Source organism: Phalangium opilio, unplaced genomic scaffold (genome assembly GCF_054372755.1).
Source record: "Phalangium opilio isolate 3A_F unplaced genomic scaffold, DU_Popi_V2 ptg000217l_1, whole genome shotgun sequence".
Classification (NCBI taxonomy): domain Eukaryota; kingdom Metazoa; phylum Arthropoda; class Arachnida; order Opiliones; family Phalangiidae; genus Phalangium; species Phalangium opilio.
The window spans coordinates 2,364,746-2,386,633 of record NW_028324218.1 but is presented as its reverse complement, the minus strand read 5'-3'; the positions used below and the strand labels follow the sequence as shown (position 1 = coordinate 2,386,633).

At 36.6% G+C, this 21,888-nt stretch overlaps 4 protein-coding genes across 8 annotated transcripts; 2 read left to right on the top strand and 2 right to left on the bottom strand.

Annotated features, from left to right (window-relative positions):
* Positions 1–1,577: 1,577 nt before the first annotated feature.
* Positions 1,578–16,195, bottom strand: LOC149615591 (lethal(2) giant larvae protein homolog 1-like). Of its 5 annotated transcripts, none has more exons than XM_089856909.1 (13): positions 16,078–16,195; positions 15,525–15,651; positions 5,957–6,053; positions 5,712–5,891; positions 5,525–5,634; positions 4,831–4,977; positions 4,430–4,771; positions 4,217–4,359; positions 3,795–4,147; positions 2,964–3,049; positions 2,824–2,896; positions 2,508–2,759; positions 1,578–2,438 (listed from the first exon to the last, which is right to left on the bottom strand). In XM_089856909.1, the coding sequence occupies exons 3-13, from the start codon at positions 6,041–6,043 to the stop codon at positions 2,364–2,366; spliced, it is 1,848 nt and encodes a 615-aa protein (XP_089713035.1). In that variant the 5' UTR covers positions 6,044–6,053; positions 15,525–15,651; positions 16,078–16,195; the 3' UTR covers positions 1,578–2,363. The 5 variants fall into 5 exon arrangements, with proteins under 5 accessions (XP_089713035.1, XP_089713034.1, XP_089713036.1 ...); XM_089856908.1 differs by lacking the exons at positions 15,525–15,651; positions 16,078–16,195 and adding exons at positions 7,749–8,122; positions 8,230–8,425; XM_089856910.1 differs by lacking the exons at positions 15,525–15,651; positions 16,078–16,195 and adding an exon at positions 13,775–13,907.
* LOC149615593 (G patch domain-containing protein 3-like) lies at positions 14,411–15,297 on the top strand. Its single transcript, XM_089857180.1, has 3 exons — positions 14,411–14,634; positions 15,001–15,055; positions 15,094–15,297. Exons 1-3 carry the CDS (start codon positions 14,411–14,413, stop codon positions 15,295–15,297), a joined length of 483 nt encoding a protein of 160 aa, XP_089713306.1.
* Positions 15,358–16,084, top strand: LOC149615592 (G patch domain-containing protein 3-like). The gene is made up of 3 exons (XM_089856955.1): positions 15,358–15,480; positions 15,545–15,673; positions 15,744–16,084. The coding sequence occupies exons 1-3, from the start codon at positions 15,394–15,396 to the stop codon at positions 15,780–15,782; spliced, it is 255 nt and encodes an 84-aa protein (XP_089713081.1). The 5' UTR covers positions 15,358–15,393; the 3' UTR covers positions 15,783–16,084.
* A 1,934-nt stretch (positions 16,196–18,129) lies between the features above and the next one.
* Positions 18,130–21,876, bottom strand: LOC149615590 (uncharacterized). Its single transcript, XM_089856954.1, has 3 exons — positions 19,615–21,876; positions 19,353–19,454; positions 18,130–19,032 (listed from the first exon to the last, which is right to left on the bottom strand). The coding sequence occupies exons 1-2, from the start codon at positions 19,900–19,902 to the stop codon at positions 19,377–19,379; spliced, it is 366 nt and encodes a 121-aa protein (XP_089713080.1). The 5' UTR covers positions 19,903–21,876; the 3' UTR covers positions 18,130–19,032; positions 19,353–19,376.
* Between the last annotated feature and the right edge of the window lie 12 nt (positions 21,877–21,888).

The following is a 21,888-nucleotide window of genomic DNA, read 5'->3' as shown; positions in this document are numbered from 1 at the left end:
TTTTGAAACTAGTCCTCGGGACCAGTGACCCCCAGCGTCTACAATATTAAACTGGTCCTTGGGACCAGTGACCCTATCCCTAATTTATTTTTTACTAATCCTATTGAAAAATTAAGGGAGTATTTCGTTGACGCACAGCCCACTCGATCGGGCTATAGATGCAAAATTATGTCAAAAATCAGAGTTAACTCTTAACATTTCCGTCCTAATTTTGAAAATACTGGTTGAAATCTCTTGAAATTTTAATGAGATTTGCAAAATAATGTTTGGTATTTTTGTGCAAAGTTTTTCTCTTACAAAGCTTTTTGTAACAACATTAAAACGAAAATGAACCATAATTTAATGGCTTAGTCTCAAACAGTTTAAATTTGTTTCTTTCAGCTTCACTGGTTCGAGTCTCTTGAAATTTTAGTGAAAGGCATATTTAAAGTTTTTAAATTATTGTGGAAAATTTCGAACTTTTAAAACGAATAGTCCTTTTCCTAAAATTTCCCTAAGCGACTAAATAGGTTGTAGGATTATGCACAAGCACAATTTTAATGAATTTTTTGGAAGTGAATTGTTTCTTTGAAAACTTTGAAACTTTGCATCATAACTTAAAACCGTTCAATGTGCCTCTCACTAAAATTTTAAGAGATTCGAACAAGTGAAACGGAAAAACTTATTAAACCGTTCCAAGACCAAGCCCTTTAAGTAGGGCTAATTTTCGTTCTAATATTTATACAAAAAAAAGAAGGGAAACTTTTCAAAATTTCCAAAACATAGCAAACGTTGTTTTTTCACATCTCTTTAAAATTTCAAGAGGTTTGCACCAATAGTTTCAAAATTATGGCAAAATAACGGTGTTCCTCCCATAGCCGGTCATGTTAAAAGCTGGCTCCTTGGATTTTTCGAGCGAAAAAGCTCAAAATTACCAACACGCGCTTTTACATAGGAAAAACATTGTGTGGAGGGGCTTCTATAATCTATAGCAAAGCGTGTGAAGCCAAAGCGTGATCGAGTGGGCAGGAAAGAATTAGAAAATGTCAAGGCTAGGAGACTATATCCATGGAGTAGAAATTTATAATGTCTAGAATTTTTAAACTGGTCCCTCCTGAATTTTCATAAAAATTCTCAATTAATAAACTGGTCCCAAGGACCAGTAACCCCCGGATTTTGAATAAAAAAACTGGTCCGAGCAATTAATAAACTGGTTTTTGACCTGTGGACCTGTGCTATTTCCAAGACTGGCCAGGGCTGAGCCGCTAAGGGCTGTATATAAGTCATTTTCACGAACCACAATGGCAAGAAATCCACGAAAATACGGTTTTTAGAAACCTCATACTAATTAAAAATGGTCAATTATTGAAATATTATATAACATTATTTGACTGTTATTTTCTTACTTTCAAATGAACATAATAATCGAATGGTAGCCGACATCCAGGGGAAATTCGCTCCATGTATTTCCTATGGGCGCCTGTAAAACTTTAACCCGCAATACTCGGGAGTACCTGCAAACTAAAATGAATAAACCAAGTCATTATCTCATGAATATCATTAATATAAGTTTGGCCGATTGAGGGGTTAGACATTAATTTGGGGTATATTTTGTTTTTCGACAAAAGAATGGTTTTTATTTTTTAGTTTGTTTTTGGGGGGAAATTTTTTGTTTATCTTTCTCACAAAAATGGGACATAGAAATTGTCAGTAGCATTAAAAAAATATTTTTCAGCCTCCAATTACACAACAGGCACGACAGTTTTTTTATTTTGTAATCAACGTTTTTATTCCTTATTTTTAATTATTTTTTGTTGTTTATATATTAATATTATTATTATGTTTGTTTGTTTGTTTACCTGTTTTTCAATTCACCACCAACACAATAATTTCGGTTTATTTATTTCAGTATGTGTGTTGCTCGTTTAGTTCTGTTATTTTAACAACAATGCCGTGTTGTTGTTGTTGAAAAATGTTCTAATTGTTATTTATTATTGTTATTTTTTGTCTGAGTGTCTGTAAATTGTTTCTTTATCTTTCGCACGTATTAAACATATTTATTATTTATTCCTCGCTTTCAAAAATGCAATTCGGGTTCATGTTTATTTTAAGCTTTGTTGTTTTATTCATCAATTAAATTAAATTAAATACTTACCTTAATTTTAATTAGTTTTAAATTATTTCCAATTTAAAACTAATTATATTATGGAATTAAAAAATGATAAATACGTCATCAAAGCTTAAAATTTATTAAATTCGGTTAATTTCTTTCTTTTTAAATTCGGTTAGATTAAATGCGCCCTTAGTTAATTTATTTTTTAATTAAACTTTATCATTATTGGTTGGGGGAGGGAGGAAGTTGGCATTATCAAAGTAGGTGAAGTTCATGACAACTTTCCTTGCTTCATGATCAAGTTGAAGATCATTTCGTTCACCTCCGTGAGGTCCGTCCTGTGAAGCTAAAGGATTTAAATTATTTTATTATTTAATCACGGTTATTTTTCGGGAAGAAAATAAAGATCCGATACCTGTTTGATGGCGTTCATAACAACTTCTCGGGCATTTACCTCCAAAGCATAAATGGCTTCCAAGTAAATTTCTTTGTTAGAGCAATTTATTGCACATCCTAATACGAGCAGCAACAAACAGGTAAACTCCGTGGGATCTTGTTCCTTAACAATTTCATTGACATTTGGCTCGAGCAGACTCAACATTTCATTTCCCAATGACTCCATGTTATAGCGATGGATGCGGCTGAGAATTTCGATTAGGTTTCCTCGCTAAATAAAACGGTTTAAAATTATTATTTCTCAGTTACTATTATAAAGAGTATTTAAAGCAAACCTTGAGTTCCCAATTAGAAAAAGAGGCCTTTTTGATGCGATCAAGCCAATTGGAATTGAAATATTTTGGCTCACTGTAGTTTATTAAGAGGATTATATGAAAAGTTGAATATTTTTAAGCAAGCACTAACGTGTATTTACATTTGAGCCAGCACCTGTGCCAGTGCTACTCCATCGGACAGTTCAAAAGCGGTGCTGTGAGGCGCTTGAACTTGGAATGATTTGATCTAATAAGGGATTTAATTTTAAATATTTTCTAATCAATATGTGATCAGTTTGGCAAAATTTAAGAATAGCCCCTGCTCTTCCAAACTTAATAAATCATATACCAAATGAAAGCTCACGCCTTCCTCTATTCATTGCACACCATTATAGTGAGCGCAAACAATAATTAACATTAAAAAACTAATTATATATTTAACAGTGCCAAAGACTTTGCCGGGACTCGCTGTGATGATACACGCACGCCCGTTACCAAAAAATGAATATAAATATAGCTTCAAACATTCGAAGTTTCAGTGATCAAAGAATCGCATTTTTAAAAATACAAAACGCACCTAACCTAATAAAACCAAACCAAAGCTAAAATCTATGATTTAAGGTAATTTTAACAAAATTCATTGCGCATAAATTATTTTATTTTTACATAATTTACACGTTATTTTAGGGTAGGTTTGGTTTGGTTAAGTGCGGCGCCGCTGCGTGTATCATCACAGCGAGTCCCGGCAAAGCCTTTGGCACTGCTATATATATAATTAGTTTTTTTAATGTTAATTATTGTTTGCGCACACTGTGTGCAATGAATAGAGGAAGGCGTGAGCTTTCATTTGGTATATGATTTATTAAGTTTGGAAGAGATCATATTAATCACACAAAAACTGGTAGATTATTTTATACAGGTCTTATTATTAAAGGGCCATTCTAATCTTCCTTCCTTCAACTTCCTTGCATTAACAAAAAGCCAAGACTTACCCAAACTATAAGACTGTCTAGGATATCCTCCATAGAGTCCATCTCGGATGAATTCGAAGAACTTGGATTATTTTGTAATTCTAATTCCGTCTCCAAACGGGAATTTTTATCGTCTGAAAGAGCTTGTAGGAAAGTTACCCGCTGTTCATCAGCAGTCTGTTTCTTTCTGGCTTCGACAATTTTATTCCATAACTCTTCGGGTACATCGCCACAATGTTGCCAACAGGTAATAGCGGAAGAATGAAGACTGGATAGGTAAGAGAGACGGAATTGGGGAAACCCTTCCGATAATAGATCAATTACAACTATCTCCTCTTCGGCTAAAGCTATTAAAGCTTTGGGGCTACCTAATTCTGCAAAATTAACTTAAGTCATTAGTTTTAACTAATAGGCGGCTAAATAAGAGATTATTTTGATATTACCATCATCATCTATCGTAAAAAAGTCAACAACTTTGGAAGTAAAATCGAGAACTTGGTGTTTTTCACCACCGATTATGGACAAAGTATGTCGGTCGCCATAACTGGCGCGAGGCATACCACCCGTAAATACGATGAAATCATCCCTAATTTCATTTAAAATAACCTTTAAAACCCAACCCGAAATACTTATAGATCAATAATTAACAACTGTACCCGTCTTCCCCAGCATTCAACACCAATTTCGTGATGGATTTGCAAGGAAATGGACCATAAGGCCATTGAGGCTTTTCCTTTGGTTTGGATGGATCGGAAACATCCCACGTAATATAGCTGCCATCATTATGGGCACTAATAAAAGACTTTCCATTCCTGCTCCACGAAATGGACTCCAACTGCTGTTGATTGCCCACAAAAGTACTTTCAACAGCCATTTTAGTACAATCCCACAAGACGATTAAACCGCGATTATAACCAATTAAAATCTTATCCGAATCGGCTGGGTGTTGCGAAATGGCTTCAACCGCGCCAGGGTTGACTTTAAAGTCGTCGGGAACGCTAGAAAGTTCGTTTGTTTAAGTCTTATTGAAGAGTCCTGGACGATAAGGATAAGATACCTGTGCATAACTACATCCTGGCAAATAAGTTTTTCCTCAAGAACCTTCAATTTCAATACATCGAGAGTGTAAATGTTGCCCGATTCGGTTCCCAACCATAGCTGCTCATTATTGGACCGTACGCAAGTCGCGGATACTTTTTGTAGCCTAAAATATTTTAATTAGTGCCCAAATACTTAAAAATATTTTAGCTGAAGCTAATAATTTGAAGTTTAAATATTGCGTTCACAATAATCATTTTCTGTACTAACATTACGTTCTTGTGAAAATTTAGAGAATAATGATTAAAAAAAAAAAAATAGATTCAAGGCAAGAAGTGATATCTAGTTTACTAGGGAGAAGGTATAAATTCGGCACATTTCCAGCTTTAACTCCAGGATTACAAACGTAGGTCCGGAGTTAATCCCCGCCGCCTCTAAATTACAACCAGCATCTCATTGGTTCTTGAAAACTCGTGCACGTCAGCGCGACGCGAATGACGAAAATTACGTATTTTCCGACTGAGGAGAGGCGAAATAGTCCGTCCTCCTTTTACGTCCCCCCCCCGTTTTGTATTTTGAAAGGGGGACTGGGACTATGGCGCGCGAATACTTAGGCATCTGATACCTTCTCCCTAATAAACTAGATATCACTTACTGTAAAAGGTAATGTTTAAACTTCAACTACTGTCTTCTAGCCACAAAATTTAACTTACCGCTTCTCTAAATCTAACTCTTTAACTTCAATTAAGACGGATTTATCATTTTTAACATCAATTTGCCACAAATGTAAAGTACTATCATCAAGAAGGGTAATTAACCTTCCCTAAAGTCCAATTAAAAATAATTTAATAACAAAACTAGTCTCCGAATTGCTAAAAGACTAAAACATAGACTACGGACTTGATTTTCCAAGAACTGAATACGAGTAACGGCAGCTTCATTTTCGTGTTGATTACTAAATTCCACACCTGGTTTCCCATAAACCCTAATTTGCCCATTACGGGTACCAATAGCCGTTAATTTTAATTTCGGGTCCCATGCTAATGCACTTGGGCGATGTGGGAAGCCGTGTGCTATGGTCTGTTTGTTGAAATTTCTCAGTAAAAAGTTTCATATCACTTAATCCCCTCAAAATACCACAATACCTTTGAAAATTGAGACAACTCCTTTTGTAACTTCAACAACCTTTCAGCGCTAGGCTGATGTCCTTTCCCTTTTATAAATCTAAGCATTTTGCAGCATCTACAAACCCAACCAGAAAACCCAAAATTTTTCAAAGGTACAAGATTTCCTTTAGAAAAAAGAGGGGCTATACACTCCAATCAGAAGCGATACATTGGTTTAATAAGCTAATGAAAAGGTTTTTGAAAAGGTCGTGGGTCTGAACTCATTTGACAGAGTGAATGACTCAAGTAAAATTAGGTCTACTTAAATTATAGAACATGGAAAGTGCTCCAAGTTTGACTGTATGAAGCAATAACATGATGTGCCATTAGCCTATTTCAGCGTCTAGTTTTTGGCTGTTATGATAACTGTAACATCGTTTTCAGACTAGGAGGATTGATACCATTACACCAGGAGGCTAGGCTACTTGGTACTACACTTTGTCCACCAAGTAGCCCAACCTCCCCTTTTAAAGGGTATCAATAGTTCTACTGAGAAACACTACATCAGTTCCCGAAAGAACCCTTCTCAAATGTTCTTGGGGGTATAATCATTTAAAAATATTTTGTAAGAATGATATCACGCATTTTGTCCAATCTGAATGGAAGTAACAAAAGCAAAACACTTTAGTCTGTCACTATGAATTCATAATTTGCATCTACTAATAACTTGTTTACACACATGGAGGATTCATTTACACCAATCACCAGAAGGCCAAGCTACCTGGAGGACAGAAACCCGTCTGCTTTTGTCCTTAAGGTAGCCCTGCCTCCTGGTGTAAATGGTATGAATCCTCCATGTGTGTAAACTATCAATTCCGAAGTGAGTAGCCCCTCGGTTACAATTTTTAAACCCTTCGTTAGCCCCAACACAGTTAAGTATTTCCCCCGGTTTTTTTTAATCTTTAGAATCTTAAGTAAATCAAATGACAGTGTCACACGCTTGCAGATAAAACCAAGCGTATTGATACGCTCCTAGGAGCATTGAGAAACCTTTTCATGAAGCCAAATATTTAAAAACATAAAAAAAAATCGACAATTTCTCTAAGCCTAACTTAAAAATTCGAAAATAAAAATATTCCCAATTCATACCCCAATGGAATTCCTTAATTACGAAGTATATCTTCGGCGAGTCTTGGCATAAAAAAACAACACACGCAACTTATAAAATTGATGAGAGTTCGCTAGGCCTAAATAGTGGGTTGTTTGGTCGAAACGGATGTTCACCTTACGCGTACATGTACCCACCAAGTTTTTGGGAAACCGTAAAAAAAATAGGTGATTATATAACTTGTTAAAAAATAAGAAATCGTCATCACAGTTGCGCGCGATTTTGCACGTGACGTGAGCCTGGTTTTTTATTGTTAAGCCATGGATGTAGAATTTTTTCACAATATCTTATTGCAAGAAAACAAATTTCCTCACGCGCATTCTTTCCAAGATCTTACGAATTTGAGCGCGAGCGTCATTTCTCCAGACTTTGAACTTGACTCGTGACAATTTGTTATATTTTTCAATTAGCTCCTCCTACTTTATATTTTTACCTATTGCAGGCCTACAATATTATATCCAAGGTCTTTGACAAAGGGGGGGGTCATAACACGAGGGGATAAGAGACAAGACAATGTCTAGGGCTAAGAGCTAAACCTAATTTTTGACATTGTTCTCACGTACCTATGAATCAATCTTGCCAAAAAGCCGTACAAAAGAAACCCTAAAAACGCGTCTAGAGACAAAGCACACCCTTTTAAAAACACAAAAACGGTTTACTCACGGATAATGAACCGTAGTTTGGGGGTTTATTTTACCGCACAATGATGCTAAGTAAAGTTGCGCAGGTTTATTTCAGGTAAAACCGTACGATGCACTATAAAGCTACACAAGGCTTACTGGTTTAGTCTGAACTGACAGGTGTAACTAGCGCCGAAAAGGTAGAGAACGCAACACCAGGTAAAACCTATACGAATATCTGTCGTTTTGCCGCAAATGACAGCCGCACTTGAACACCGGCGTCTAAAAATAAACTACTACACCACGAACTGACAGCCGCTACGGACGAAGCCACCCCAAAAATGTCTTTAACTTGAAGTCTGTAGACAAAAGCGGTAGGATTGCACTTTACGTGACCCATCCAACTAACGATGGTTTCTAGTTAATTGGACCATGAGGAGTCCGAAAAAAATAGTTAAAAAATTATCTGGCCGCCGCAAGTTGGTCAAAAAATTTTTTGAAAATTTTAAAATCCATGCACTTACCGCCATTGAAGTCGGTATCCGCTTAACGCATTCTGCACTCAATCTGGCAAAAGAAAGCCGAGGGGACTCTAAAAAATTGACGGACTCGCGCCGGAGTTATAGCTATGGAATTTTTTAAGCTTGCGGAAACCGTTTAGGACGGAAATATAAATGCGACGAAAACTGAAATGTTTTGGGAAAATCGATGAATTTTTTGCAAATTTGATAAATGTGAAGGACGATATTTTGGAAAAGGTGGCAAATTATTCCTGAATTTGATAAATGTGAAGGACGATATTTTGGAAAAGGTGTCAAATTACTCCTGAATTTGACAAATCTGAAGGACGATATTTTGGAAAAGGTGTCATATTATTCGGGAATTTGACAAATCTGAAGGACGATATTTTGGAAAAAGGTGTCATATTATTCGGGAATTTGACAAATCTGAAGGACGATATTTTGGAAAAGGTGTCATATTATTCGGGAATTTGATAAATGTGAAGGACGATATTTTGGAAAAGGTGTCAAATTACTCCTGAATTTGACAAATCTGAAGGACGATATTTTGGAAAAGTTGTCATATTATTCGGGAATTTGACAAATCTGAAGGACGATATTTTGGAAAAGTTGTCATATTATTCGGGAATTTGACAAATCTGAAGGACGATATTTTGGAAAAGGTGTCATATTCGGGAATTTGATAAATGTGAAGGACGATATTTTGGAAAAGGTGTCAAATTATTCCTGAATTTGACAAATCTGAAGGACAATATTTTGGAAAAGGTGTCATATTATTCGGGAATTTGATAAATGTGAAGGACGATATTTTGGAAAAGGTGTCAAATTATTCCTGAATTTGATAAATGTGCAGGACGATATTTTGGAAAAGGTGTCAAATTATTCCTGAATTTGACAAATCTGAAGGACAATATTTTGGAAAAAGGTGTCATATTATTCGGGAATTTGACAAATCTGAAGGACGATATTTTGGAAAAGGTGTCAAATTATTCCTGAATTTGATAAATGTGAAGGACGATATTTTGGAAAAGGTGTCAAATTATCCCTGGATTTGATAAATGTGAAGGACAAAATTTTGGAAAAGGCGTCAAATTATTCCTGAGTTTGGTAAATGTAAAGGACGATATTTTGGAAATGGTGTTTACATTTATCAAATTGCCGAAAAATATTGATGTTGACGTTTGTTAATTGACCAATAGTTTGTCGCCTTTTCCAAAATATAGCTGAAATAACTAGACGCCTTTTCTAAAATATTGTTGAAATAAATTGACGCCTTTCCCAAAATATTGTTGAAATAAATTGACGCCTTTTCCAAAATATTGTTGAAATTGACGCCTTTTCCGAAATGTTGTTGAAATTGACGCCTTTTCCAAAATATTGCTGATATAACTAAACGCCTTTTCTAAAATATTGTTGAAATAAATTGACGCCTTTTCCAAATTATTGTTGAAATAAATTGACGCCTTTTCCAAAATATTTTTGAAATAAATTGACGTCTTTTCAAAAATATTCTTGAAATAAATTGACGCCTTTTCCAAAATATTGTTGAAATAAATTGACGTCTTTTCAAAAATATTCTTGAAATAAATTGACGCCTTTTCCAAAATATAGTTGAATTAAATTGACGCCTTTTTCAAAATATAGTTGAAATAAATTGACGCCTTTTCCAAAGTGAAGTTGAAATAAATTAACGCCTTTTCCAAAATATATTTGAAATAACTTGACACCTTTTCTAAAATATTGATGTTGACATTTGCTAACTGCCCAATAATTTGTCGCCTTTTCCCAAATTTTGTTGAAATAAATTGACGCCTTTTACAAAATATTGATATTGATATTTGGTACTTTCTCAATAATTTGGCGCCTTTCCCAAAATATAGTTGCAAAAAAACTAGACTCCTTTTCTGAAATATTGACGTTGACATTTTCTAATTTCCCTATAATTTGACACCTTTTCTAAAACATAGTTGCAATAGCTCTATGCTTTTTATTTAAATTTTTTTTACAAAAAATCAAATTTACCAAGGATTTCACACATTTAAGAAAAAATATTCCCGAAAAATTTGACGGCTTTTTCCAAAATTTACCGTTATCAATTATCTAATTCCTAAAAATTCAACGATTTTCACCAACATTTCAGTTTTTCTCGCATTTATATATCCGTCCTTTTATAAGAAATAAACGGTTTCCGCAAGCTTAAAAAATTCCATAGCTATAACTCCGGCGCGAGTCCGTCAATTTTTTAGAGTCCCCTCGGCTTTCTTTTGCCAGATTGAGTGCAGAATGCGTTAAGCGGATACCGACTTCAATGGCGGTAAGTGCATGGATTTTAAAATTTTCAAAAATTTTTTTGACCAACTTGCGGCGGCCAGATAATTTTTTAACTATTTTTTTCGGACTCCTCATGGTCCAATTAACTAGAAACCATTGTTAGTTGGATGGGTCACGTAAAGTGCAATCCTACCACAAAAGCAAAGCTTGCCCAGCGCGCGAAAGCCGACGGAGGCGAGGTACTCTATTCCTATTGGTCGAGATAATTTATTATAAAAAACTAATTACACGTGATATTTAATTTACATCATAGTTTTGCGTACAAACGAGATAAGTTTCGATTTTTATAATAAATTTTAAATCTATTTTTACTGATTTATCATTCAAATATGACCTAATAATAAGGGAACTATTTTATTCAGTGACAGTGAGAGAGGTATCTCGGGGCGGCACCCGTTTTATCCCACGTGACCTTTGCACGTGACGTAATGAATGGCGCGTAGGTCTTCGTTTCGCGCCTTATAAAAAAATACTTGTAGCAGTTGCTTAATTCCTATTTAAACGTTTCGAAAGTAGTGAGGTGAATTAATTTTTATTCTAATCTAATCAAAGTAGGGGAAAATAGGCCAAAATAAAATATTAAGGATCTTACTTCTTCTAATTTTAAATTCCTTTCAACATAAGAAACATTCTCCTTTTCCAGTTTTTTAAGGGAATCCAAATTTTCGGAGAAACGTTTCATAAAAAAGTCAGGTCAATTAATTTTTATTCTAATCCAATCAAAGTAGGTGAAAATAGGCCAAAATAAAATATTAAAGGGATACTCTCAATGTTTTCCGACTAGTACATGATGAGGGCAGTTTTAGGTAAAAAAAATGTGCCTAAAATTATGTGTGCCAAAAAAAAATCGAATTAAAACGTTTAAAATTAAGACAAGTTGGGAAAACCAAAATATTACCTCTCCGTGTCAAGAGGTCTACTACTACAAACGTATTTACCTAGATATGGAATTATTTCACTTTTTTGAAGTAAAAATTTACGAAATATTGAAGCAGTATTCCAAACATAGCGAATGTACAGTAAAGCAGGCGACATTTCACATCCAATAAGGATAAATCTTGGACACATGGAAATCAGTCAATGGGGAAAAGAACAGGAAATGAAGTCTACGCTTCAGCTGTTTACCCTATATTCTGAAAGCTACATTCACAACTGGTTTGCAGTGTAAACACTATCGTCTCGTCTCACCTCACCTCAACAATATACTTAGTTTGCCAACATGAATGTTAACGTTAAATAACACCAAAGCTAAATTGTAGCTAGACGCACTAATAGTCAATGCGCACCATAAAGAGAATAATAAGTCTGTAGATACTACCCGTTTACCATTAGCCCTTTTACTAATCTTATTATTATTATTTAAGAGTGTATTTAACTTTCGGCTCACTCTGAAACGTTGATGTCTGTTCATTTCAGACACGAAAATCAAAGCCTCAATTATTTACTCTTTGTTTCACTAAGCCTACTGCGGATAGTACTTGTTATACACGCCGGAGTCTAGGTCTTAGTTTGCTTCATGAAATCACTAAACCAAGGATTATGCTATATACAGATGTAGTATAGCTTAAGCAATATATAAACAGCCATTTCAAATAACAATATTAAAAAAACATCTTTGGAATATCAAAATGAAACAGAGCTTTAAAGCTACAAAAGTACTAAATGCATCATAATTACGAAAAATACTTCCACATATTCACTTTATATTATGGAAAAAGGGAATATTAAGGTTCTGTATGATTTCTTAACACATCAACACAAGGCTAACTGCTAACGCGACGCACTAGTGTAACAATGGACGGACACACACAGACAACAAGAGTAACAAGGAGTAGAAACCCATTAGTGGAAGCAGTATTTGTTTTCCGAAACAATCTCGCTTATGTCTATCCTCTCTAGACTTCGCTAAAAACGTATTACTACTACGTAAAATATTAATAGACAGGCAAAGATTGATACCATTAAACAAGGAGCGCAATATTATCCATATTTTCATTTCATATACAGAGAAAAGAAATTATTATGTTTCTGAGAGGAGCTTCCCATTTTGGTTGTTGTTTTGGAAAATATATCGCAATGCACGGGCCTTGATAGATATAGGAGGCAATGAATGAAATATATCGCATGCACGGGCCTTGGTAGATATAGGAGGCGATGATAATCTCTCTCTTTGCACGAGAGGTTTATCCTTAATATTTAAATAAATATAATTATTTTTAATTATTTTAATCTTCAATAATTAATATTAATAATAGTTAAATCGTTTAAAATAACGTTATACCTAATATCATCTCAAACTTTGCTAATATTGACGTTTAAAGTGAAGGGTACCCCTCTTGCCCACTTTCTTCAAATTTTGGGGTATATATACGATTCGTTTCCATTATAATAGTAAGGAAAAAGCGCAATTGCGAAAACCTTTGGTGGCGATCCCACCTTAGGGAGGCTAGACGTTTCTCGTAACCCTAGCTGATCGCCGCGTATATCCTAAAACCAAACGATGATAATGGAGTAGAAGCCAATGATACAGATTGGTGTCTATGTGGAATAGACGGAAGATCAGTGGATGGTGGTGTTAGAAGCCAATGATACAGATTGGTGTCTATGTGGAATAGACGGAAGACTAGTGGATGGTGGTGTTTAGGAGCCAGTATGTACAGACTGGTGTCCAAGTGGATTGGACAAAGACCAGAAGATGGTGGTGATTAGTAGCCAGTATGTACAGACTGGTGTCCAAGTGGGTTGGACAAAGACCAGAAGATGGTGGTGATTAGTAGCCAGTATGTACAGACTGGTGTCCAAGTGGAATGGACGAGGACCAGAAGATGGTGGTGTGAGAACTCAAGTAGAGGAGCCGTTTCCGTGACTGTGAATGCAGTTCGGAAATGGCGAACACGTTTGCTCCGATTTGGAAACTGCGAACGCGGTCACGTGGGTGTAACAACGGACAGACACACAGACACACAGACACACACACACACACACAGACACGGCCGTTACAGAACCTCTCCTGGACTACGTCACACGGAGAGGTAAAAAGTACCTTAGATATTTTGAAATTCAAACCAACCGCGGAATACCGGCCAACTTGTTTTCCCCGATAAGGCGACTATGATTCATTGATTGTTTGTAAATAGGATTGTTTGAAATTCGCGAATCGAGTGAGGAAAATTCGAATTCGGATGATGGTCAGGAAGAATTCAATATTCAACCTTACCAATTTGAGCCTTTGCTTCCCGAAGAGCCTGCTTTGGTCCTTTGGAAGGCGAAAACCAATGGCGAAAACTTGCTGGTGATGGAAGTTGATCACCCCAATTCAATTACTGTGAACCAGGGCTGAGCCGCTAAGGGCTGCATATAAGTCATTCTCACGAACCACAATCGCGAGAAATCCACGAAAATACGGTTTTTAGAAACATCATGCAAATTAAAAATTAATTACGGTTAATTTTTCTAATATTATATAACATTATTTGTCGATAAAATACTGGTAATATTCTTACTTTCAAATGAACGTAATAATCGAATGGTAGCCGACATCCAGGGGAAATTCACTCCATATATTTCCTATGGGCGCCTGTAAAACTTCAACCCGCAACACTCGGGAGTACATGCAAACAAAAAATGAAGAAACGGTCTTCCCTTTTATTTTTGATATCATTCTAATATAAATCGTTAATTGTATTAGAAACTCTAAGGTTTTTATACTGGTGTTTAAAATGTTGTATATGCGGATCAAATATATTTGGATCATCAAAGTAAGGGAGTTCCTTATTAGCCGTATTTTGCACTCGAGTCATGGGGCTTAAAAGTAATATTTGTGAAATGCCTATTTTAAAAAACTATAATTGAAATGCACCCGCCTATTGGTATGCCCAATGGAAACGTTGGTACCCCGACTAAAGTCTTCATGGATCTAATACGTCAATGCCGATTACCTTCTTCGGTAATTGGGAAACTGGGCTTGGAATTCCCTCGATCGAGGGCCAAACGAAAGTACAGTAGTGTACCATTCGATTATGGACCAAAGTGGACAGCCGAGAATGGGACAGGAAGTACCCAAGATGGAAAACACGAGTTCGTCAGGACATCGAGGGGACATCTCAAAAACCAGTTTATTAATAGCTTGGAGCACTTTTTTTATTCAAAACGCGCGGGTCACTGCTCCCAATGACTAGTTTATTAAAAATTGCTATGGGGACCTCTTTAATTATTTTCATTTTAACATAAATTTCGACTCGAGGAGTCCAGTTGTGTATACAACCCTAAGCCGAGGGAGATTTTTTTGGAAGAGAGAACGACCACAAGTCCTGGGACCAGTAGAAAATTAAATTGGGACCAGTTTCGTATTTAAGACATCAGGGGTCACTGGTCCGGAGGACTAGTTCAGAAATAAACCTTATTTCCAAGCCTGCATCTAATTACTGATAAGTTCGTGGACAGGAAACAACAACCGATAGAGGATGAACCGCCGCTAGAGGATATTAGCCAATCAGGGGTAACTACTTGAGGCTTCCATAAGTTTATAAATGGCAGAGTGACGACGACAATGATACTTGCAAAGAATGGGAACGTCACGAAAGCCTACATAATGACGTGACACGCAGTCAAGAGCGCGCCAAAGAGCGTCTCTTTGAAGAAGAGATTGAACTCAAATGGGAAAAAGGTGGATCTGGTTTGCTTTCCTACACGGATGCCCAGTATTGTTTGATGAAAAAACTGCCGATGACGTCGATATGAGTATTTATTACGAACAAGGTAAATTAAGATCCAATCACAAGTCCAAGAAATATTTCCTAACTTCTTAAGGCGCTGGTGACAAAGACGCCAAAGGCCATGAGGCAAGAAACTAGTTTAAGAAGTGGCACTAACGATTTTCAACGCGATACGGGCAAAATTGGTGGTTTCGAACGATACGCGAAAGTGAGTGTACCAAGAAGAGTGTTGGTAAGGAATTGCGTACTTACCCTTTTTGACGTTCTTGCAGGGTTTCGGTAGACGCATTATGAAGGAACAAAGTTGGAATGAAGGTGATGGACTTGGAAAGACCATTATTGGACCAGCGCAACCCATAATTGATGTTGGCCAAAAACCCTGGGATAAAAAGGCATTTTGGGTGAGAATAATTGTTGTTTCATCTTATTTACACTTGTTTTTATTTACTTTTGACGCAATTAATTTAACAGTTTTCAGGGGGAGAAGTTGGAACTTTAAAGTTTATATAAATATTTCCTTAAAAAAAATTATTAAACTAACTAATTTAACCTTAAAATTACTATATAAAATTTGTATAATTTAGTCTTTAATTGCTCGCGTAAAAATAGTTCTAAAATTAATCATGCAACATTGCGGGATTTGCTTATTATTTTTGGTAAAATTAATTAAATCCAGATATTAATTAGAAAAAGGGTTTGATTTCAAAAGACCATGCGGTAAATAATTTTTTTTTAACGTAGGAATTGGCATAGTTGCTCTTAATATTCAAAGAAGACGACAAGCGTGGGTAAGAAATGAATTTACCTTGTGGCAACACTTGGTATATTTAAACGTTTGGAAGTTGCCTTGAAAGAAACGTTTGAGCTTGAGGAGATATTTGACGCATTCTTTCTTCAGCCGTTTTTCTTTCAAGTTGAGCACCCTAAATTAATTAATTTGATAACTAATTAATGTTTCCTAAATGATTTGATTTAATTTACCACGTAATAAAGCGCCGAGGTTAAAAGCTGCGATTCATATTCTCTCTTTCTGTAATTAGCATAGGTTAATTAATTAGAGGAATTTTTTGATTGGCCTTCGCGGGAAGTACAAACGCACTAAACTGTCTATTGGCTAAAACGTTTACAAGTAGATTCTATCATTAAATAAACTAAAAACACTCGGAATTAATTTCAAAATATCATATTTATTAGGAACGTAATGACAATTGAATAAAATTTATATGGAATAGAAAAATTTAGTGAAAATAACAAAAAGGAAAAATTTTTAAGGACACTTTATTCATGTTTGAGAGAGACTTTCTTAACCCAACGAATCCATCCTATGAACATCCAAATCGTGACCACCTGCCCACATTGCTGAGGGCTTGAGCTCGGGAATGCTGCTGCGTTTGACCAGACTGTTCAGGTTGAGTCGCGACATACTGACGTGTTGGCAAATGTTCAGATTAAGGCCTATTTTTTAAAATCTCCCCGGGCAATTAAGGCCTATTTTTTAAAACCCCCCCCCCGGCAATTAAGGCCTATTTTTTTAAAAATCCCCCCCGGCAATTAAGGCCTATATTTTAAAATCCCCGGGCAATTTGGGCTATTTTTTAAAAATCCCCGGGGCAATTTAGGCTATTTTTTAAAAATCCCCGGGCAATTTAGGCTATTTTTTTAAAAATCCCCGGGCAATTTGGGATATTTTTTAAAAATCCCCGGGTAATTTGCGCTATTTTTTAAAAAATCCCCGGGCAATTTGGCCTATTTTTTAAAAATCTCCGGGCAATTTGGCCTATTTTTTAATCCCCGGGCAATTTGGGCTATTTTTTAATCCCCGGGCAATTTGGGCTATTTTTTTAAAAATCCCCGGGGCAATTTAGGCTATTTTTTAAAAATCCCCGGGCAATTTGGGCTATTTTTTTAAAAATCCCCGGGCAATTTGGGATATTTTTTAAAAATCCCCGGGTAATTTGGGCTATTTTTTAAAAATCCCGGGTAATTTGGGCTATTTTTTAAAAAATCCCCGGGTAATTTGGGGTATTTTTTAAAAATCCCCGGGCAATTTGGCCTATTTTTTAATCCCCGGGCAATTTTTGCCTATTTTTTAATCCCCGGGCAATTTTTGCCTATTTTTAAAATTCCCGGGCAATTTTTGCCTATTTTTAAAATCCCCGGGCAATTTGGGCTATTTTTTAAAAAATCCTCGGGTAATTTGGGCTATTTTTTAAAAACTCCCCGGGTAATTTGGGCTATTTTTTAAAAAATCCCCGGGTAATTTGGGCTATTTTTTAAAAAATCCCCGGGTAATTTGGGCTATTTTTTAAAAATCCCCGGGTAATTTGGGCTATTTTTTAAAAATCCCCGGGCAATTTGGGCTATTTTTAAAATCCCCGGGCAATTTGGGCTATTTTTAAAATCCCCGGGCAATTTGGGCTATTTTTTAAAATCCCCGGGCAAAAAAAGCTCCGGGGGAATTTGAAAAGTAGGGCTATAAGCTCCGGGGGAAATAATTTGGGCTATTTATTAAAATCCCCGGGCAATTTGGGCTATTTTTTAAAAATCCCCGGGCAATTTGGGCTATTTTTTAATAATCCCCGAGCATTTTGGGCTATTTTTCAAAAATCCCCAGGCAATTTGGGCTATTTTTTAAAAATCCCCGGGCAATTTGGGCTATTTTTTAAAAATCCACGGGCAATTTGGCCTATTTTTTAAAATAGTATCGGATCGGTTGGTTTTGGATCATATCGGTATCGGTTCATGTTTGTACCGGTATCGATCGGTATCGGGTTAAGCCTGGTATCGGCCATCTCTAATTATAACCGTAAGCATATCAAACCATGCTTATGTTACAACTTTTATACTGTATGCAAAATTTCATTGTTAAAGTCATTTATTCTGTTTATTAAGAGTGTGTCATGTCAACCTATTCGGCTCGCCCTTTTTAATTTTACACGGAATTTTAATTACGGTAAAATTTAAGAAACGGCACCAAAACCCCTGTCCCTGTCCCGGACGCGTCCGCGAAACGAACGCTTACGATGAGAGAGAGAGGGAAACCGGTCGCGTCCGCGAAACGTACGCTTACGATGAGAGAGAGAGATCGCTAGCGTACGCGGTGGCGATACGAAGCTCCGCGTAGAGAGAGAACTGCCTGCCTGGTATATTAGTGAGAGGGGGAAGAGGGAGAGGGGGCATCCCGCTCGGAGAGAGAGGAAAGAAAGGTAGTTTAAATCTCGCGGGCTTTTTTGAGTGAAGGGAAACAAGATGATAATTTTCGTGCACTACTGCACTTTGTGCGCGTGATACATCAGAGATTATGCTGGATGGTTAGGTTAGGTTTCGTAAAATAGAGGGGACGCTTTACGGTCATAGTGATTTCTGGTTTAGGGGATCCAGGATTTTGTTTAAATACATTATTTGATTCGTATGGTTTTTAAAAATTATACTTTAGTGGGGTGCACAATTTAGTTTCATTAATATTATTTGAAATGTGACGTTATTAGAAATTAAAGGGATACACGATTGTGTTTCAGAAATGTTTTTAGTTGTACGATTTATTGGAGATCAACTATACGGGGGGGGGGGGGTCACGTGAGCCGTGTAAAATTACTATTAAGGCCCAGCCCTTGGGCCATCTTGTTCTGTTATGTTAAGAAAGCACGGTGTTTCCCGTCGGTGTTTGCACTCCTGATCGTGAAACTTCAGATGGACTTGGTACTGATGTACAATTGTTCAACTTTCCCAATACTCATATTACAATGAATATTTTTATCATCTGCAAAAAGGAAACTAGTAGTAGTATCTGTTCTATGTATCCATATTTGAGAGCTTATTACTTAATATCATAAGTTTATATGATATGTTCCATAAGTCTGTACTAAGCCAGGCTCGCTATACGGGATTTACGAGAGGTACTTCTGTGGGCGCTGACATTCGCTGTCGTCGAACGCGCTCCGTAGCCTTGGCAGAACAACTCTCCGAAAAGGGGGCGGTAACCTCGTAAGTCCCGTATACGAGAATCTATGAACTACGTCGCTTCATGACCAGCTCTCAGTAACCAGTGGCAAACGTATGGAACATATATTATGAACTTACGCTGCTATATCTGTAGCTTGATTGTCATGAAAAGAATAATTTCACAAGATAATAATACAACTCCAAAGGACCAACTCCTTGTTTCCGACAGAGACTCAAGTTCTGAAAGTTGTAACATAGAGCGTGCATAGATTACCAAATGGAGTTGTTGCATTATTAGAAAACAGGGAACTCAGAATGCATTTGATTAGGCGCTGCTCCGGCGCGTAGGGGGCCTCTACAGCGCCCCCCTCCTGCCTTCATCCCTGTGCCCAAATGGTACCTGCGGAACCGCCGTCAAGGCATACGGGATCGGCCAGCGGGCCCGGCAACGCCCCTTAAGCAGGTGACAGAGGCGGGACACCGTCGGCGGCGAGCCCAGCCAGGAGGTGGTCGGTGACAGGGCTCGGACTAAGGCAGCAGAAGGCTCGAGGGGCCGAGAAAACAGGGAACTATGATGATAAACGGGGGAATACGATAGTATCAGAAAAATACCAAAGGATATCGATACAACTCCAAGGGACCAACTCCTTTTTTTCGTCATCGACTTAAGTTCTGAAAGTTGTAACATTGGGTATTAGTATCGAAAAGAGAGTATAAAGATGGGAAACAGGGTATTGCAGACTTAAGAAAACCGTGTATTAATTAGGCTAGGGTGGTAAAACATTCCTAATGAATTCTTTTAAAGTTATATTTGACCAAAATGGAGTCGAAATCCCTTATACCGAACGTTTAAATTATCTACATAAATTAATCTGTTGAGAACGGAAAACTACTGTCCGCTTATTTTTTACCTGAACTAATAAAAAATTAAACCAATTTAAACATTATATAGGCCTATTTACGAGACCCGAAATGAATGAGATTTTGCGTTTGTTGGTATAAACATAACTTCCTATACTTCGTAATGCTAGAGACTTAATGAGAGCTGGTTCGAGAACGACGCGAGAATTGACTACACGCGGTTTTGCAGTCCATCTTCCCATTTAGTCTGTACTAAGCCTTTGACAGCGCATAACCAGGAGTCGCTTTACGAGAATCTATGACGTTTCATCTACGTCACTTCATGACAAGCTCTCAGTAACCAGTGACAAACTTATAGAACATATCTTATGAACTTATGGTATAAACAATAGGTAGATAAAATATAAGGTAGATAAAATATCTATATTTTTATTACTTTTATAAAAAAAGATACAATTTTTTTTTTTTCGATCTTGTAATTTTTTAATTAAATCTATGGGTGAAATCGGGAAAGAAAAAAAGTAAAAGCATTTTATTTGTAAAACAGAAATTAATTAAATTGGATACATTTTAGCTATTTTTTAATTAATTTTTGATTATAGAGTAAAACATAAGTTTAATTAAATTGCCTTAAATACAGGTCTACGGTTAGTTGGTAAAAATATTAGGCTAAAGGGCAAAATCATAATTTAACAACAAAAACCAATTTTTACCTATTTTTGTTACTATTATAAATATTTATTACCTTACTAAATCTTTTGGGAATCTGAAGAAAGAATTGTCGCAATTTTTAATAGCGCAACATTGCTTGATACTGTTTGTAGGGCCCGCCATCAGGGCTCTACATAAGGCACTAGTCAAGGCATTTGACTACTAAAATAAATCGAAATCTGGGGGCTCACTAGTCAACTTGACTAGTAAAATAATGTCCCAAATATTCGTAAACCATGCGTCTCAAAATAATTTTTAATAGAGCTAAACATTTGACAAGTCTATACGCGTTTTCATATAACGGCAAAGGAACGGAATTTAAGAAAGGGGGAAGAGATTAAGAGAATCCCACGACCCTTTAGTCATTTACTCAACTGGTATTAATAAAATCCTACTTTTATTCAGACGTGTCACGTTTCTGTTTTCTGTGCTTTAGTGGTAAAGCAAATATATACATTACCTTACCATCTTGTTTTTATACCCCCAATTTTTCCCCCACTAGTCAGTGACTACTAAAAAAAATTGGGATAGGGGGGCACACTAGTCAGGCTGACTACTAAGAAAAAGTACCCTCGTGAGTCGTGTTTTACCTTAGGCTCGCGTACCAAAAAAATGAGGGGGGGGGGAAGAGAGTGGGGGTTTACAATCAACTGAGAAAATATAGGAACGCTAGTGACATCTAGCGTAGAGTTAAACGACTAAAAAAAATGCTAACACCCTTGAACTTGATAACTTCATGAACGGTAACTTTCTTAGCGACTGCGTGATAAAAAAAGAACAGTTTCCCTGCCAGTAGTCCAGTGTTGGGCAAATCGCGAATGATGTTGTACTACCAAGCCGGGGGGGGGGGAATTCGGCGAATGATCGAAAAATTCGCGAATTTGCCCACCACTGCAGGCTGCCACAAATTACTACTTGCAGCCAAATCCGAGTATTTCAAAACTATGTTCTCAAGCGACATGAAGGAAGCCAAGGAAAACTTAACAGGCTGGACGACGGTGTCCGCACCGTCTACGATTTACTATATTTCATCTACACCGGAAAAATTCCATCAAATATAGACAACACTTGCCAAACATTGATACACGCCGCCTATCTCTTT

What these genes read in the sequence shown, in the direction of transcription:
- LOC149615592 (XM_089856955.1), top strand. Translation starts at nt 15,394, where the DNA reads ATGAGGCAAGAAACTAGTTTAAGAAGTGGCACTAACGATTTTCAACGC. An exon ending in GTTTCGAACGATACGCGAAA is followed by an intron (nt 15,481 to 15,544) that starts GTGAGTGTACCA and finishes ACGTTCTTGCAG; the next exon opens with GGTTTCGGTAGACGCATTAT. An exon ending in GGGATAAAAAGGCATTTTGG is followed by an intron (nt 15,674 to 15,743) that starts GTGAGAATAATT and finishes TTAATTTAACAG; the next exon opens with TTTTCAGGGGGAGAAGTTGG.
- LOC149615593 (XM_089857180.1), top strand. Translation starts at nt 14,411, where the DNA reads ATGCACCCGCCTATTGGTATGCCCAATGGAAACGTTGGTACCCCGACT. An exon ending in ACCCAAGATGGAAAACACGA is followed by an intron (nt 14,635 to 15,000) that starts GTTCGTCAGGAC and finishes GTTCGTGGACAG; the next exon opens with GAAACAACAACCGATAGAGG. An exon ending in AGGATATTAGCCAATCAGGG is followed by an intron (nt 15,056 to 15,093) that starts GTAACTACTTGA and finishes TATAAATGGCAG; the next exon opens with AGTGACGACGACAATGATAC.
- LOC149615591 (XM_089856909.1), bottom strand. Translation starts at nt 6,043, where the DNA reads ATGCTTAGATTTATAAAAGGGAAAGGACATCAGCCTAGCGCTGAAAGG. An exon ending in CAGGATGTAGTTATGCACAG is followed by an intron (nt 4,772 to 4,830) that starts GTATCTTATCCT and finishes CGAACTTTCTAG; the next exon opens with CGTTCCCGACGACTTTAAAG. An exon ending in TTTCTAATTGGGAACTCAAG is followed by an intron (nt 2,760 to 2,823) that starts GTTTGCTTTAAA and finishes CGTTTTATTTAG; the next exon opens with CGAGGAAACCTAATCGAAAT.
- LOC149615590 (XM_089856954.1), bottom strand. Translation starts at nt 19,902, where the DNA reads ATGTTACAACTTTCAGAACTTAAGTCGATGACGAAAAAAAGGAGTTGG. An exon ending in CCTTGACGGCGGTTCCGCAG is followed by an intron (nt 19,455 to 19,614) that starts GTACCATTTGGG and finishes TACAACTTTCAG; the next exon opens with AACTTGAGTCTCTGTCGGAA.